Here is a 19,655-nt window from a genome sequence, read left to right on the forward strand (position 1 = left end):
CTCAGTTTTTCTGGGTAAACTGTGTGCTCCATTTGTTGATGGCTTGTCAGACTGTCCCAGCTGACTCAGCTTCTCCAGGGTGTTGTTTGGAGTCGGGTCAGAACTGCCGTCTTTCTTAGCACGGCGGATCAAAGATGAACGGGGTCTCAGTCTTCTCTTTATTAAATTTTTAATGCCATGTTTCTTTTCCTCTACGGCACTGATCTCTTCATCTAAGGAGTCCCATCCATTTGCATCTTTCTTTATTTTGTCTTTTGTTGAGGCTCTAAAAAGAGAAAGATGGATCATCCTTTTCATTTTCCATGTTAACAAAAAATATTCAACTTTTTTGAAGAGGTACATTTTCTAATAAAGGACAGTTCATACTATGGAAGTAAAAGAGGACCAGCAATCTTTTGGTTACCAGCATTCTTCAATAACTTCTTTTGTGTCCAGAAACTCAGTTTTGAGCTGTTTTGAACAGCTTAAGGGAGAATAATGTATGACAGAATTTTCATTTTTGGGGTAAACTACCCAAATTAGCATGTTTACATAATGAAGGATAACACAAGATTAGATGACCACTAGCAGTTCCCCTGGACTACTGAATAAATGTTAGTTAGAGTTAGTAGTGAGGATCCTTGAGAAACTGTCACAGTAGTGAGGTTAGCAACAGTTTATATATTCAAATAATTATTAATGATTGAGAAATGATTCATCCGGCACTATTCCAGCTTCCACTATTCTTTCGAAAACAGGTTAAAATAAAATAAAATATAGCTGCAAGCAGCGATGGCGGGCTCAAGCCACCAATGCCATCGCCACCCCGGTGGCATCAGGTAAACTGTGCCCAGCGGGCACATGCATTCACAATATCCCTCTGGCAGTGAGGTTTTAAAGGATATGGCAGTTAAAGGGTTAATCCGAATCATCTAGACTTTAAAATCACATTCACAGAACAATATATTTATATATTTTTTAGTAACACTTTACAATAAGATTTCATTTATAAACATTATGTTAACATGAACAATATTTATATAGCATTCATTCATGTCAGTTAATATTCCAAACTTAAACATTAAAACATTGTTTTATTGTGTTTTTTTCAAGCACATTTTACCAATTCCAAACCATATCAATCTTAATAACTACCATTATTTTTTATTTAATCATTTATGAGTGCTATACAATAGTCCAGGAAAGCTGGAAGAGAAAAACTCCTTATATTCATGTGTGCAGAATTATTAGGCATGTTTTCTTTTACAGATGAAATGTGCTAAAAAAGAGTTTTATATCAAACTGAAAAGTCGAAAATTATGGAATCCCCATGAGAAATATCAAGCAAAAATGAAATACAGAAATTGATCAGTTAAGACTTGACCATTGTACAAACAATACTGACTGGGTCATGAGGTCAGAAAAGGAGAAGAAGAAAAAACGGGTCGAGAAGAACTGCAATAGCAAAATAATTAGGAATTAATGTGAAGATACATTTTTAGACAATTCTGCAAGATTAAAAAATGAGCTCCTAAATCTTAAACCCAGATTTTGGAAGATATATTCCTCAAACCATCGGACAAGAGGAGGTGGTGCTGGTCCTTCACGAGTCACTCCAATCTGTTCATTAAGCTTATATATAAAGTCTTAATATATAGTATTTCACAATACTTCATGGTATTCTAATTCAATCATTTTTTGGAATCTTAAGTCTCTCAGAACCTGACACATTGTAATTCTGAGACTCCAGGAAAGTGGCAGTTCTGTAAAATGTTGGCGCTGCAGACTAAATGCTCCCTGATAGTTTCACACCTAATCCTTCACTTTAATTCTTAATTCTTTTCCAGTTAAGGTGTTATGTAAATTAATTAAATTAACTGGTTTAGGATTACAAATCAACTTGTACTAGTTTTTTTGTCCCTAAAACTGAAAGAAAATGATGAGGCCTAAGATATTTCTTAAAGCTGCAGTAGGTAACTTTTATAAAAAAATATTTTTTTACATATTTGTTAACCTGTCATTATGTTCTGACAGTAGTATATGAGATGGATAATTTGTGAAAAAAATCAAGCTCCTCTGGCTCCTCCCAGTGGTCCTATTGCCATTTGCAGAAATGCACCGCTCCCGTTAAGAAACAACCAATCAGAGCTACGGTCCATAACTTTTTTTTGTGTTCAAGATTTACAAAATGTACATAATAAGTGAGTACACCATGAATCCATTTTCCAAACCGTGTTTTCAGCCTGTCCTGAATCACTAAAGTACACCTATAATAAGTGTTTATATTCGGACTATTTTAGATTGCTTCAGGGGTACCGTGGCGGAGTAACCCAGTACCTTTGTGATTCTTCACAGACATAAACATAGAGAAGTAGTTCCGGCTACAATGTTCTTCCGCAAGATGCAAGCAGTTCTGTTTATTAACCGCTAGAGTGTCAAAAGTTACCTACTACAGCTTTAAGCTGTAATGATGAAAAAAAAAGAAAAAAAAAACAACAACACAAAATTACTGATTTTTTTTTCTGCTGGTGATTAAAGAGATGTTAACTCTGAGATGTTTCTCCCTGTCTCTCTCTCTCTCTCTTAATAATTTATTAGTGTTTTGTAATAATTTTATTGACCTATAATTCTGGTGATTAAAGAGATGATTAAGTCTCCCTCCCTCTCTCTTTCTCTCTCTCTCTCTCTCTCTTTCTGACACCTAGCCCATCCCCCTCCTCCACACATTCACACAAACTCAGCACACACACCTAACACACACACACACACACACACACATTACCCACAGTGACAGAGGGACAGAGTGACATCAGATGTATGATAGTTTTTAAATTTTCTATCATCCATATAGTGTTGTATAGTCATGAAACTATGCATATTTCCTTCTTCTATGTGTACCTTTTTTGAAGTGTTTAGAAGCTGCACTTTAAAAGAATAAAAGACATTTACTGGTTCCTTTTTTACTGTTATTTCAAAAAATCATCATGACAAAACCATTCAAGCTATCCAAATTCATTCGCAACTGTTCTGTAAGATAAATTCTTTAAACAGTGGTAAAAGAGGATGTGGTGCTGAACCTTCAAGAGTCACTCAAAACTTATCTGTCCATAAAGCCTAAAAAGAATTATTCTTAATATACAGTATTTCACAATACTTCAGCTTGTTATTCTAATTAAGTGAGGGTCATTTTATCAGTAAAATACATAAAATACATATTTTTCTTTGAAAGATTTCTATAAATGATATAAATCATTCTCGTTTCTACAATAATTATTTAAAAGTAATCCTATATCTCCATCTGGTGGCCATTATTGGTACTAAGAATTGCAAGCTTGATTTATAAGTTATGATAGTTTTAATTTTATGCTGGCTCCTGAACATAATAAAGCTATGAAACTTACTGTGCTTCCTTCAAATGATGACTTCTACGTATATAAAAAATTATGAAGAGTTGGAATGAAAAATTTTAAAGATATAGTAAAATAACTATTGTATTTTTTATGTTACTTTAATAAATCGCAATGGCCACACCATTTAAGGTATCCTAAACCCATTCGCAATTTAACATCTTCAGTATATTGGCATCATGCTGAAAAAGTTTGGTGTGAACTACTTGTGTCTTCTTGGAGGAGTATGAATTCATTTACAGGGTGATTTTATCATAAATTCACAATAACAGTTCTGAGTTCTGTATCAATCAGTGTTGTTGTCTGTTATTTTTATTTTTTTATTTTTCATAGGAAGATAACTGACCCTTTACTTTCCTTTTTAATAAATGTGCTTATAAACCAAGAACAAGCTATTTATAGCTGTATTTATAAGCTCCTTACTAATGACTATTTATGTTGGGACAAGACTTTATAAAGCATGAACTGACTATTTACTAATGAGTGCAGTTATTATAAAGTGTTACCAATGCATTTACTAATGTTAACAAATTAGACATTATTTTACATTGTTATTAAATCCATTAATGACTTATAAGCATTTGTGAAAGAAGCTTAGTCTTGATCTGTGAACTGAACAGTTTTACTGTTACATCCATGAGATTTTAAAAATGTAGATACATGTCATGTCACAGGATGGAATAGGTCAGTATCAAATGAGTTGAAATTATTATTTGCAGCACAAATAAGTATTTTTAGAATTTTGTTTTTAATTCCTGAAACTGTCAGAAAAGGATAAGGCCTAAGAGATTTCTTAAGCTGTAATGAAAACAGCAATGTTAGCAACAGCAACAAAAAATAACAATTTAAAATAATTTTTTTTTCTGGTGATTAAACAGATGATTAAGTCTCTCTCTCTCTCTCTCATTGTGTCTGCCACTCAGCTCATGCCCATCCCCCACTCACACACACACACTCACACACACACATGCACTCAGTCAGCACACATACATTGCTCAAACAGAGGGACAGAGTGAGTTGAGATGTCTGACAGTTTTTTTTTATTTTCTTTTAATCATACAGTGTTGTAAGGTCATGAAACTATGCATATGTCCTCAGAATGATTTGATCTCTGTATGAAGATGTATTTTTTTTAAGTGTTTGGAAGCTGCAATTTAAAAATACAAGACAATTAATGATTCCCTTTTTACTGTCATTTCAAAAAATCACCACGACAAAACGGTTCAAGCTAACCAAAATCCGTTCGCAATTTAAGTTCCTCAATGTTTTTTCAACATGTAGACAAAGTTTGGTGAGTATAGTGAACATTTCCTCTGAGGAGAATGCATTAAATCAGAGCTCAATTTAAATATTCAAATCAAAATAGCCGACTTCCTGTTGGTCGTAGCTGATGACTGTGAATTAGAAAGTTGTCCGTCTTGATAAGAACAATTTATGTACCAAGTTTGGTGTCTGTAGCTAAAACTAAACCCCCCACTTTTGACAAAAGGTGGCGCTATAGCATGCCTCCTTCACGCCCTTTTAAAAGCTTTTCCCATTGTCTAGCTATCACTAATACTGATATGTGTTTTTAGTTTCATGTAAATCTGAGGTTGGTGTCTGCCTCAAACTCATCATAACAGAACATTCAAGTTTGACACGTTGCCATGGCAACGCCATATCAGATATCAATATCCCCACAACAGATTTACATCGGCCGTGTTTTGTCATTATTCTGATGAAGTTTTAAGTAAATCGAGTAAAAATAAGATGCTGAATTCAAAACATTTTGAAAATGACTCACTTCCTGCTGCCAGTTGGTGGCGCTATAACGTTGACTCTTAATAGTCACATATATACGATCGGTATCATACAACGAACAAACCAATGAAGTTTGATCAAATTCAGGAAATGTATGTGGATGTTATTAGACATTTCCTGTTTCTCATTTCTCGCCATAATTTCCACGCCTCGCTACGGGCAAACCGTTCAAGATATCAAAAATCCCCTCGCAATTTTTCGTCCCCAATGTCTTGAGATCATGTTCACCGAGTTTCGTGGCGAACGGGTTGAAAACCTCAGAGGAGTATTTCAAATTCCAGAGCATGCTTTTTTTAAACAGCCCTGAATAGCTGACTTCCTGTTGGGCGGAGCCTATGACATAAAGTGTGAAAGTTGTTCGGCTCAATGAGATCTATAAGTGTACCGAGTTTCATATAAATACATGCAAGTCTGTGTGAGCTATGGTTCAAGATTTCTGAAGGTGTTCCAGGGGGCGCTGTAGAGTCCCTGTGCCACGCCCGGGTCCCAGCCTCTGCGGCATCCTGATGGCCGCAGATTCCAATGTGTGTGCCAATTTTCAAGAGTTTTTGAGCATGTTAAGGCCCCTAAAAACCCCCGGAAGGTTAAATAAAAAATAAAAAAAATAATAAGAAATATAGCTGCAAGCAGCGATGGCGGGCTCAAGCCGTCAGTGCAACACCACCCCGGTGGCATCGGGAAAACTGTGCCCAGCGGGCATAAGCATTTACAGTAACCCTCTGGCAATCAAATTTTAAGGGATATGGCAGTTAAAGGGTTAATCCGACCCGTCTATACTTTGAAATCACATACACAGAACAATATATATAACTTTAGTAACACTTTATTTTAATATATATAAAAAATGTATAAGTTGTGCATCGTAGCTGACACCTAAATGAACACATTACAATTGGTTTATGACTGCAAGTCTTTTTCCTCAAATGCTATTGAGCTTCAAATTTGCTTTTGAGCCCATGTGAAAAAGTAGCATAATGTACATATGACTTACAGTTTGTTTTAATAAATATGAAACATTCAATTTAATGGTGCATTATAGCTGTCACCTAGATGAACAATTACAGTTGTTTTTATGACTGTAAGTCATTCTCTTCAAATGCTACTGACGTTAGAAAAGTGTATAACAATATCACATGTAACTTTAGAGACGGTCCCTAAATTTGAGACTCTCGAATGTCCAATGTCAAGCCAACTTTATGCCTGTTTTTGTTTTGTTTTTTACTTTATTTTTCTTTTCTCTGTGCCGGATTGCTGATGTCTTTTACCCTGGCATAGATGTCCATCCATCAATTACGAACATTCATCCGCAAATGTCCGAGCGGTCGCAAGCGCGGATGGGAGAATGGCGCATGTTTTATTTTTTTTGAGCTACTGGGATGGTGCCCCCTCTGGGAGTTGGTGCCCTACGAAGACTGCGTATTCTGCATATAGGGAGCGGCGGTACTATCTGGAAGATATATTCCTCAAACCGTTGTACAAGAGGAGGTGATGCTAGTACTTCAAGAATCTCTCAAAACCTATCTGTTCATAAAGCCTATATATAAAGTCTTAATATAGTATTCCACAATATGTTGTGCTATTCTAATATTATTGTGGTTTTTTATTGACATTGTTATTTGCTGTTATTTTTTGTTTTAATATTGTTACTGTTGTTACTTGTTGTACGGTGACCTTGAGTGGTTTGAAAGGCGCCTTAAATAAAATGCATTATTATTATTATTATTATTATTAACCTTTACACTTGATAAAAAATTTTTTATATAAACTTATGCAATTGTATATATATATATATATATATATATATATATATATATATATATATATATATATATATATATATATATATATATATATACATATATATATAGTGTACAGTTTTCTTTTATTGCATCTTGAAATAAATGTTTCTGAGTTCTGTGTTTGTTTATTTTTTTTTATTATTTTTTTTAGGAAGATTACAGCCTTTAATCTCCTCAAAATAAATGTGCATATAAACCATGAACAATTTAATTATAGCTGTATTTATAAAATGCTTACTAATGACTATTAATTTTGGGAGTAGGCTAGCAACAGTTGATGTTGAGGCCTAAGATATTTCTTAAGCTGTAATGATGAAAAAACAACACCAAATTGCTTTTTTTTCTGCTGGTGATTAAAGAGATGATTAAGTCTCCCTCCCTCTCTCTCTCTCTCTCTCTCTCTCTGACACCAAGCCCATCCCCTCTCCCACACATTCACACAAACTCAGCACACACACTTAACACACACACACTTAACACACAAACACACACACACACACACACACACACATTACCCAGAGGGACAGTGACATCAGATGTATGGTAGTTTTTTAATTTTCTAGTGTTGTATAGTGTTGTAATAGTGTTGTATAGTCATGAAACTATGCATATTTCCTCAGCATGACTTGTCTTCTATGTGTACATTTTGTTGAAGTGTAGTTGAAGTGTTTAGAAGCTGCACTTAAAAAAATAAAAGACATTTACTGGTTCCTTTTTTACTGTTATTTCAAAAAATCACCACGACAAAACCATTCAAGGTATCCAAAATTCATTCGCACCTGTTCTGTAAGATAAATTCTTTAAACAGTGGTAAAAGAGGATGTGGTGCTGATCCTTCAAGAGTCACTCCAAACTTATCTGTCCATAAAGCCTATAAATAATTATTCTTAATACACAGTATTTCACAATACTTCAGCATATTATTCTAATTAAGTGAGGGTCATTTTATCAGTAAAATACATATTCTTTTTCTTTGAAAGATTTCTATAAATGATTTAAATCATACTTGTTTCTACAATAATTATTTAAAAGTAATCCTATAGCGCCATCTGGTGGCCATTATTGGTACTAAGAATTGCAAGCTTGATTTATATGTTATGATAGTTTTAATTTTATGCTGGCTCTTGAAAATGATAAAGCTATGAAACTTACTGTGCTTCTTTCAAATGATGAATTCTACGTATATAAAAAATTATGAAGAGTTGGAATGAAGAATGTTAAAGATATAGTAAAATAACTATTGTATTTTTTTATGTTACTTTAATAAATCGGTATGGCCACACCATTTAAGGTATCCTAAACCCATTCGCAATTTAACATCTTCAGTATATTGGCATCATGTTGAAAAAGTTTGGTGTGAACTACTTATGTCTTCTCGGAGGAGTATGAATTCATTTTTACATGCTGATTTTATCATAAATCCACAATAACATTTCTGAGTTCTTTATCAATCTGCGTTGTTGTTTGTTTATTTTTATTTTTTTTATTTTTCATAGGAAGATAACTGACCCTTTACTCTCCGTTTTAATAAATGTGCTTATAAACCAAGAACAAGCTATTTATAGCTGTATTTATAAACTGCTTACTACTGACTATTAATATTGGGACAAGGCTTTATAAAGCATAAACTGACTATTTACTAATGAGTGCAGTTATTATAAAGTGTTACCAATGCATTTACTTATGTTAACAAATTAGACATTATTTTACAGTGTTATTAAATCCTTTAATGACTTATAAGCATTTGTGAAAGAAGCTTAGTCTTGATCTGTGAACTGAACAGTTTTACTGTTACATCCATGAGATTTTAAAAATGTAGATACATGTCATGTCACAGGATGGAATAGGTCAGTATCAAATGAGTTGAAATTATTATTTGCAGCACAAATAAGTATTTTTAGAATTTTGTTTTTAATTCCTGAAACTGTCAGAAAAGGATAAAGCCTAAGAGATTTCTTAAGCTGTAATGAAAACAGCAATGTTAGCAACAGCAACAAAAAATAACAATTTAAAATACATTTTTTACTGGTGATTAAAGAGATGATTAAGTCTCTCTCTCTCTCTTTCTCTCTCTCATTGTGTCTGCCACTCAGCTCATGCCCATCCCCCACTCACACACACACACTCACACACACACATGCACTCAGTCAGCACACATACATTGCTCAAACAGAGGGACAGAGTGAGTTGAGATGTCTGACAGTTTTTTAATTTTCTTTTAATCATACAGTGTTGTAAAGTCATGAAACTATGCATATGTCCTCAGAATGATTTGATCTCAATATGAAATTTTTTTTAAGTGTTTGGAAGCTGCAATTTAAAAATACAAGACAATTAATGATTCCCTTTTTACTGTCATTTCAAAAAATCACCACGACAAAACGGTTCAAGCTAACCAAAATCCGTTCGCAATTTAAGTTCCTCATTGTTTTTTCAACATGTAGACAAAGTTTGGTGAGTATAGTGAACATTTCCTCTGAGGAGAATGCATTAAATCAGAGCTCAATTTAAATATTCAAATCAAAATAGCCGACTTCCTGTTGGTTGTAGCTGATGACTGTGAATTAGAAAGTTGTCCGTCTTGATAAGAACAATTTATGTACCAAGTTTGGTGTCTGTAGCTAAAACTAAACCCCCCACTTTTGACAAAAGGTGGCGCTATAGCGTGCCTCCTTCACGCCCTTTTAAAAGCTTTTGCCATTGTCTAGCTATCACTAATACTGATATGTGTTTTGAGTTTCATGTAAATCTGAGGTTGTTGTCTGCCTCAAACTCATCATAACAGAACATTCAAGTTTGACACGTTGCCATGGCAACGCCATATTAGATATTAATATCCCCACAACAGATTTACATCGGCCGTGTTTTGTCATTATTCTGATGAAGTTTTAAGTAAATCGAGTAAAAATAAGATGCTGAATTCAAAACATTTTGAAAATAACTCACTTCCTGCTGCCAGTTGGTGGCGCTATAACGTTGACTCTTAATAGTCACATATATACGATCGGTATCATACAACGAACAAACCAATGAAGTTTGATCAAATTCAGGAAATGTATGTGGATGTTATTAGACATTTCCTGTTTCTCATTTCTCGCCATAATTTCCACGCCTCGCTACGGGCAAACCGTTCGAGATATCAAAAATCCCCTCGCAATTTTTCATCCCCAATGTCTTGAGATCATGTTCACCGAGTTTCGTGGCGAACGGGTTGAAAACCTCAGAGGAGTATTTCAAATTCCAGAGCATGCTTTTTTTAAACAGCCCTGAATAGCTGACTTCCTGTTGGGCGGAGCCTATGACATAAAGTGTGAAAGTTGTTCGGCTCAATGAGATCTATAAGTGTACCAAGTTTCATATAAATACATGCAAGCGTGTGTGAGCTATGGTTCAAGATTTCTGAAGGTGTTCCAGGGGGCGCTGTAGAGCCCCTGTGCCACGCCCGGGTCCCAGTCTCTGTGGCGTCCTGATGGCCGCAGATTCCAATGTGTGTGCCAATTTTCAAGAGTTTTTGAGCATGTTAAGGCCTCCAAAAACCCCCGGAAGGTTTAATAAAAAATAAAAAAAATAATAATAAGAAGAAGAATAATCCTTAGAAGAACAATAGGGCTCTTCGCCCCTTCGGGCTTGAGCCCTAAATATAGCTGCAAGCAGCGATGGCGGGCTCAAGCCGTCAGTGCAACGCCACCCCGGTGGCATCGGGAAAACTGTGCCCAGCGGGCATAAGCATTTACAGTAACCCTCTGGCAATCAAATTTTAAGGGATATGGCAGTTAAAGGGTTAATCCGACCCGTCTAGACTTTGAAATCACATACACAGAACAATATATATAACTTTAGTAACACTTTATTTTAATATATATATAAATGTATAAGGTGTACATTGTAGCTGACACCTAAATTAACACATTAAAATTGTTTTATGACTGCAAGTCTTTCTCCTCAAATGCTATTGAGCTTCAAATTTGCTTTTGAGTCCATGTGAAAAAGTAGCATAATTTACATATGACTTACAGTTTGTTTTAATAAATATCAAACATTCAATTTAATGGTGCATTATAGCTGTCACCTAGATGAACAATTACAGTTGTTTTTATGACTGTAAGTCATTCTCTTCAAATGCTACTGACGTTAGAAAATTGTATAACAATATCACATGTAACTTAAGAGACGGTCCCTAAATTTGAGACTCTTGAATGTCCAATGTCAAGCCAAATTTATGCCTGTTTTTGTTTTGTTTTTTACTTTATTTTTCTTTTCTCTGTGCCGGATTGCTGATGACTTTTACCCGGGCATAGATGTCCATCCATCAATTACGAACATTCATCCGCAAATGTCCGAGCGGTCGCGAGCGCGGATGGGAGAATGGCGCATGTTTTATTTTACTGGGATGGTGCCTCCTCTGGGAGTTGGTGCCCTACGAAGACTGCGTATTCTGCATATAGGGAGCGGCGGTACTATCTGGAAGATATATTCCTCAAACCGTCGTACAAGAGGAGGTGATGCTAGTACTTCAAGCATCTCTCAAAACCTATCTGTTCATAAAGCCTATATATAAAGTCTTAATATAGTATTCCACAATATGTTGTGCTATTCTAATATTATTGTGGTTTTTTACTGACATTGTTATTTGCTGTTATTTTTTGTTTTAATATTGTTACTGTTGTTACTTGTTGTACGGTGACCTTGAGTGGTTTGAAAGGCGCCTTAAATAAAATGCATTATTATTATTATTATTATTATTATTATTATTATTATTATTAGCTGTACACTTGATAAAAAAAATTAAATATAAACTTATGCAATTGTATATATATGTATATATAGTGTACAGTTTTCTTTTATTGCATCTTGAAATAAATGTTTCTGAGTTCTGTGTTTGTTTATTTTTTTATTTTTATTTTTTTATTTTTTTTAGGAAGATTACAGCCTTTAATCTCCTCAAAATAAATGTGCATATAAACCATGAACAATTTAATTATAGCTGTATTTATAAAATGCTTACTAATGACTATTAATTTTGGGAGATGGCTATATAAAGCAGCAACAGTTGATGTTGAGGCCTAAGATATTTCTTAAGCTGTAATGATGAAAAAACAACAACAACACAAAATTGCTTTTTTTTTCTGCTGGTGATTAAAGAGATGATTAAGTCTCCCTCCCTCTCTCTCTCTCTCTCTCTCTCTCTCTCTCTCTCTCTGACACCAAGCCCATCCCCTCTCCCACACATTCACACAAACTCAGCACACACACTTAACACACACACACACACACACATTACCCACAGTGACAGAGGGACAGAGTGACATCAGATGTATGGTAGTTTTTTAATTTTCTATCATCCATATAGTGTTGTATAGTCATGAAACTATGCATATTTCCTCAGCATGACTTCTATGTGTACATTTTGTTGAAGTGTTTAGAAGCTGCACTTTAAAAAAATAAAAGACATTTACTGGTTACTTTTTTACTGTTATTTCAAAAAATCACCACGACAAAACCATTCAAGCTATCCAAAATTAATTTGCATCTGTTCTGTAAGATAAATTCTTTAAACAGTGGTAAAAGAGGATGTGGTGCTGATCCTTCAAGAGTCACTCAAAACGTGTCTGTCCATAAAGCCTATAAAGAATTATTCTTAATATACAGTTCACAATATTTCAGCTTGTTATTCTAATAAAGTGAGGGTCATTTTATCAGTAAATACATAAAATTCATATTATTTTTCTTTGAAAGATTTCTATAAATGATTTAAATCATACTTGTTTCTACAATAATTATTTAAAAGTAATCCTATACCTCCATCTGGTGGCCATTATTGGTACTAAGAATTGCAAGCTTCATTTATAAGTTATGATAGTTTTAATTTTATGCTGGCTCTTGAAAATGATAAAGCTATTAAACTTACTGTGCTTCCTTCAAATGATAACTTCTACGTATATAAAAAAATATGAAGAGTTTGGAATGAAAAAAATTAAAGATATAGTAAAATAACTATTGTATTTTTTTTATGTTACTTTAATAAATCGCTATGACCACACCATTTAAGCTATCCTAAACCCATTCGCAATTTAACATGTTCAGTATATTGGCTTCATGTTAAAAAAAGTTTGGTGTGAACTACTTGTGTCTTCTTGGAGGAGTATGAAATCATTTACAGGCTGATTTTATCATAAATCCACAATAGAATTTCTGAGTTCTGTATCAATCAGTGTTGTTGTTTGTTTATTTTTATTTTTTTATTTTTCATAGGAAGATAACTGACCCTTTACTCTCCTTTTTAACAAATGTGCTTATAAACCAAAAACAAGCTATTTATAGCTGTATTTATAAACTGCTTATTACTGACTATTAATATTGGGACAAGGCTTTATAAAGCATGAACTGACTATTTACTTTTTGAGTTTGAAATTATTATTTGCAGCACAAATAAGGTTTTTTAGGATTTTTAAAAATCCCTAAAACTGTCAGAAAAGGATAAGGCCTATTTATATGTGAGTGGCTACATTTATTTGTTTTTATAACTATAATGCATAAACTATGAAATTATACAAAATGTATAAAAAAAGTACAACAGTTATTGTTTTCCAATGTTTTTTATTAATTTTTTTTTTTTTTTTTTTTTTTTGGATTTACATTTAAAAAAATTAGCCTACTGCAATCATTCTAAACAGCTTGAATAAAACCTGTCAATATTTATTATAGACCACTGTAACTGTGTATAATCTAACAAACAAGTTTATTATGAAAATAAAAGTGTGTACACCAGAAAAATTGGACGATAAAGAAATTGCTAACAATAGTATAATAGAGCATGTTTTATGTTTTTAGGCGTTTAGATGCAGAAATGGACAAATAAAATGTAAAATAAAATGTAATTGATTTAATTAAATATAGATTAATTCTTGTTAGAGCAAAATAATAAATACATACGTACACACATTAAAAAAGCAGCCAAGATGAATGAGTTTAATTTTTTTTATAGATTCAAATTGAAGACAGAAGCAGCTGGTATATGCGGTCACTTAATATTCAAATCCAGTAGATCCACTTCAGATTTATTTCTCAACAGTTTATGTTCAATTGGCTGTTTTCGTTCATATTCGCCAAGCTATTTTGAAATAATCTTGTCCGTTATGTGTTCGTTCGTACGACGAAAGGCAGAATCCTGCAGCTCGAGAGATACATGTTATTCTGCCAGTGGCGGTGTCAAATAGTCTTTCACACTTAAACGAGTCACAAACACCTGCATTTAGCTCTTGCAGTGTTACAATGGGTTTATTGTGTGCATTTGTGGTAATATTTTATTTAAAAAAGCTCTTAAACAAGAATAAATTCGTTTGTTTTGAGCTCGACACTGTAAGCGCTGATCGGAGCGGTGATTTCAGATAGGCAGCCACAAATATTTAATTTTCACACAAACAGTTCAAAAACATCTGAATTTAGCTCTTGGTGTGTTCTAATTGGTTGATTGTGTGATATCGCTGTAATAATTTATTTTTAAAAGCTTTAAAACAGGAATAAATTCGTTTTTTCTGAGCTCTTTACTCCAGACGCTCGTGATCAGAGCGGTGATTCATCTCTCCTATTTCTCACGTATCTCTGGCCAGAAATTATTTATCCATGAGCCCTGAACCGGTAATAATCAGATATGTTGGTTTAGCTTGTCAGTGTGAATTAAATCTAAGTATGTATTTGTATTTTTAACCGATTTAAAAGTGAAAGTAAAAGTCCGGTAATTGCACCTGTAGGGGCGCTATTTCTCTCAGACAATGGAAGTCTGAAGCACATATACTCAAACAGAGGGACAGAGTGAGATGAGATGTCTGACAGTTTTTTAATTTTCTGTTATCCATACAGTGTTGTAAAGTCGTGAAACTATCCATATTTACTCAGAATGACTTTTTTTCTGTATGAAAAAAGGTTTTGAAGTGTTTGGAATTTAAAAATGCAGGACAATTAATAATTCCATTTTTATTGTCATTTAAAAAAATCACCATGACAAAACCGTTCAAGCTATCCAAAATCCATTGGCAATTTAAGTTGTTTAAAATGTTTTGGCATCATGTAGACAAAGTTTGGTGTGTATAGTGTTACTCTCCTCTGAGCAGTATGCATTAATTCACAGCTAAATGTAAAAAAAAAATCCACATTCAAATCAAAATAGCTGACTTCCTGTTGATCGTAGCTGATGACTGTGAATTAGAAAGTTGTCCGTGTTGATAAGAACAATTTTTGTACCGAGTTTGGTGTCTGTAGCTAAAACTAACCCCCCCACTTTTGACAAAAGGTGGCGCTATAGAGTGCCTCTTCCACGCCCTTTTAAAAGCTTTTTCCATTGTCTAGCTATCAAGAATACTGATATGTGTTTTGAGTTTCATGTAAATCTGAGGTTGTTATCTGCCTCAAAATCACCATAACAGAATATTCAAGATTGACACGTTGCCATGGCAACAATATATAAGATATCAATATCCCCACAACAGATTTACATCGGCCATGTTTTGTCATTATTCTGATGAAGTTTGAAGCAAATCGAGTAAAAATAAGATGCTGAATTCAAAGCATTTTGAAAATGACTCACTTCCTGCTGCCAGTTGGTGGCGCTATAACGTTGACTCTTAATAATCACATATATACGATCGGTATCATACATCGAACAAACCGATGAAGTTTGATCAAACTCAGGCAATGTATGTGGATGTTATTAGGCATTTCCTGTTTCTCACTTTTTGCCCTAATTTCAACGCCTCGCCACGGGCAAACCGTTCGAGATATAAAAAATCCCCTCGCAATTTTTCATCCCCAATGTCTTGAGATCATGTTCACCGAGTTTGGTGGCAATCATGTAAAAAACCTATGACAAGTATATCAAATTCCAGAACATGCTTTTTTTAAACAGCCATGAATAGCTGACTTCCTGTTGGGCGGAGCCTTTGACATAGAGCGCGAAAGTTGTTCAGCTCAATGAGATCTACAAGTGTACTGAGTTTCATATAAATATATGCAAGTGTGTGTGAGCTATGGTTCAAGATTTCTGACTGTGTTCCAGGGGGCGCTGTAGAGCCCCTGTGCCACGCCCGGGTCCCAGTCTCTGTGGCGTCCTGATGGCCGCAGATTCCAATGTGTGTGCCAATTTTCAAGAGTTTTTGAGCATGTTAAGGCCCCCAAAAACCCCCGGAAGGTTTAATAAAAAATAAAAAAAATAATAATAAATATAGCTGCAAGCAGCGATGGCGGGCTCAAGCCACCAATGCCATCGCCACCCCGGTGGCATCAGGTAAACTGTGCCCAGCGGGCACATGCATTCACAATATCCCTCTGGCAGTGAGGTTTTAAAGGATATGGCAGTTAAAGGGTTAATCCGAATCATCTAGACTTTAAAATCACATTCACAGAACAATATATATATGTATATAACTTTAGTAACACTTTACAATAAGATTCCATTTATAAACATTATGTTAACATGAACAATATTTATATAGCATTCATTCACGTCAGTTAATATTCCAAACTTAAACATTAAAACATTGTTTTATTGTGATTTTTTTCCAAGCATATTTTACCAATTCCAAACCATATCAATCTTAATAACTACCATTATTTTTTATTTAATCATTTATGAGTGCTATACAATAGTCCAGGAAAGCTGGAAGAGAAAAACAGGTCAAGAAGAACTGACAAAAAGAATTGCAAAATAATTAGGAATTAATGTGAAGATTAATTTTTAGTCAATTCTGCAAGACAGACTTTCAGGAAAGGAGGTGGAATAAAAATGAGCTCCTAAATCTTAATCCTGGATTCTGGAAGATATATTCCTCAAACCATCGAACAAGAGGAGGTGGTGCTGGTCCTTCACGAGTCACTCTAATCTGTTTATTAAGCCTATATATAAAGTCTTAATATATAGTATTTCACAATACTTCATGGTATTCTAATTAAATCATTTTTTGGAATTTTAAGTCTCTCAGAGCCTGACACCGAGTAATTCTGGAGACTCCAGGAAAGTGGCAGTTCTGTAAAATGTTGGCGCTGGAGACTAAATGCTCCCTGATAGTTTCACACCTAATTCACTTAACACACACACACACACACACATACACACACACACACACACATTACCCACAGTGACAGTGGGACTGAGTGACATCAGATGTATGATAGTTTTTTAATTTTCTATCATCCATATAGTGTTGTATAGTCATGAAACTATTGTAATGAGACCAGTCATTCTGAGGAAATATGCCTCAGAATGACTTGTCTTCTATGTGTACATTTTTTTGAAGTGTTTAGAAGCTGCACTTTAAAAAAATAAAAAGACATTTACTGGTTCCTTTTTTTTACTATTATTTCAAAACATCACCACGACAAAACCATTCAAGCTATCCAAAATTCATTCAAACCTTTTCTGTAAGATTAATTCTTTAAACAGTGGTAAAAGAGGATGTGGTGCTGATCCTTCAAGAGTCACTCAAAACATATCTGTCCATAAAGCCTATAAAGAATTATTCTTAATATACAGTTCACAATACTTCAGCTTGTTATTCTAATTAAGTGAAGGTCATTTTATCAGTAAAATTCCTAAAATACATATTATTTTATTTCGAAAGATTTCTATAAATGATTTAAATCATACTCGTTTCTACAATAATTATTTAAAAGTAATCCTATAGCTCCCTCTGGTGGCCATTATAGGTACTAAGAATTGCAAGCTTGATTTATAAGTTATGATAGTTTTAATTTTATGCTGGCTCTTGAAAATGATAAAGCTATGAAACTTACTGTGCTTCCTTCAAATGAGGACTTCTACTTATATAAAAAAATTATGAAGAGTTAGAATGAAAATTTTTAAAGATATAGTAAAATAACTATTGTTTTTTTTTATGTTACTTTAATAAATCTCTATGGCAACACCATTTAAGCTATCCTTAACCCATTCACAATTTAACATCTCAGTATATTGGCATCATGTTGAAAAAGGAGTATGGAGTAGTATGAGGAGGAGTATGAATTCATTTACAGGCTGATTTTATCATAAATCCACAATAACATTTCTGAGTTCTGTATCAATCTGTGTTGTTGTTTGTTTATTTTTATCTTTTATTTTTCATAGGAAGATAACTGACCCTTTACTCTCCTTTTTAATAAATGTGCTTATAAACCAAGGACAAGCTATTTATAGCTGTATTTATGAACTGCTTACTCCTGACTATTAATATTGGGACAAGGCTTTATAAAGCATGAACTGACTATTTACTAATGAGTGCAGTTATTATAAAGTGTTATCAATGCATTTGCTAATGTTAACAAATTAGACATTATTTTACAGTGTTATCAAATCCTTAAATGACTCATAAGCATTTGTGAAAGTTCTGCTTGCATTACAGCTTAGTATTGATCTGTGAGCTGAACAGATTTACTGTTACATCCATGAGATTATGTAAATTCAAATAAATATAATGTCACAGGATGTCATAGGTCAGTATCAAATGAGTTTGAAATTGTTATTTGCAGCACAAATAAGTTTTTTTTTAGGATTTTTAAAAATCCCTAAAACTGTCAGAAAAAGGATAAGGCCTAAGCTATTTCTATGTGAGTGGCTAAATTTATTTTTGTTTTTATAATTGTAATACACAAACTATGAAATTATACAAAATGTATAAAAAGGTAAATAAATAAGTACGCACACATTAAAAAAGCAGCCAAGTCGAATGAGTTTCCTTTTTTATATATATAGATTAAAATTGAAGACAGAAGCAAGTGGTAAATGTGGTCACTTTAATATTCAAATCCAGTACGTTCGTACAACGAAAGGCAGAAACCTGCAGCTCAAGAGATATGTTATTCTGCCAGTCGCACTTTCAAATAGTCTTGCACACTTAAACTGGTTACAAACACCTGCAGTTAGCTCTTGTTGTGTTATAATTGGTGTATTGTGTGCATCGGTGGCAATATTTTATTTAAAAAAGCTCTTAAACAAGAATAAATTCGTTTGTTTTCAGCTCGTAACACTACGCGCTGATCGGAGCGGTGATTTCAGATAGGCAGCCGCAAATATTTCATTTTCACACAAACAGTTCAAAAACATCTGAATTTAGCTCTTGGTGTGTTTTAATTGGTGAATTGTGTGATATCGCTGCAATATTTTATTTGTTAAAGCTATAAAACAAAAATAAACTCGTTTTTTCTGAGCTCGTCATTCCACACGCTCATGCTCAGAGCAGTGATTCATCTCTTGTGTTTCTCACGTATCACTGACCACACATCAATTATTAATGAGCCCTGACCCGGTAATAATCAGATATGTTGGTTTAGCTTGTCAGTGTGAATTAAATCTAAGTATTTATTTGTATTTTAACCAATTTAAAAGAGAAACTAAAACTCCGGTAATTGCACCTGTAGGGGCGCAATTTCTCTCAGACAATGGAAGTCTAAGCACATACACTCAAACAGAGGGACAGAAGTGAGATGAGATGTCTGAGAGTTTTTTAATTTTCTGTTATCCATACAGTGTTGTAAAGTCATGAAACTATCCATATTTACTCAGAATGACTTTTTGTCTGTATGAAAAAAGGTTTTGAAGTGTTTGGAATTTAAAAATGCAGGAAAATTAATAATTCCATTTTTAATGTCATTTAAAAAAAATCACCACGACAAAACCGTTCAA

At 33.8% G+C, this 19,655-nt stretch overlaps 1 protein-coding gene across 3 annotated transcripts in view; it reads right to left on the minus strand.

Moving 5' to 3' along the window:
• LOC127953808 (uncharacterized) overlaps positions 1-19,655 on the minus strand; it is a 45,448-nt gene that overhangs the window by 2,500 nt on the left and 23,293 nt on the right. For all 3 annotated transcript variants that reach the window (XM_052553124.1, XM_052553125.1, XM_052553126.1), the window contains exon 3: positions 1-265. In XM_052553124.1, coding sequence (XP_052409084.1) covers positions 1-265 — 265 coding nt within the window. The remainder of the gene's footprint in view (positions 266-19,655) is intronic.

Source organism: Carassius gibelio, chromosome B3 (assembly GCF_023724105.1).
Source record: "Carassius gibelio isolate Cgi1373 ecotype wild population from Czech Republic chromosome B3, carGib1.2-hapl.c, whole genome shotgun sequence".
Taxonomy (NCBI): domain Eukaryota; kingdom Metazoa; phylum Chordata; class Actinopteri; order Cypriniformes; family Cyprinidae; genus Carassius; species Carassius gibelio.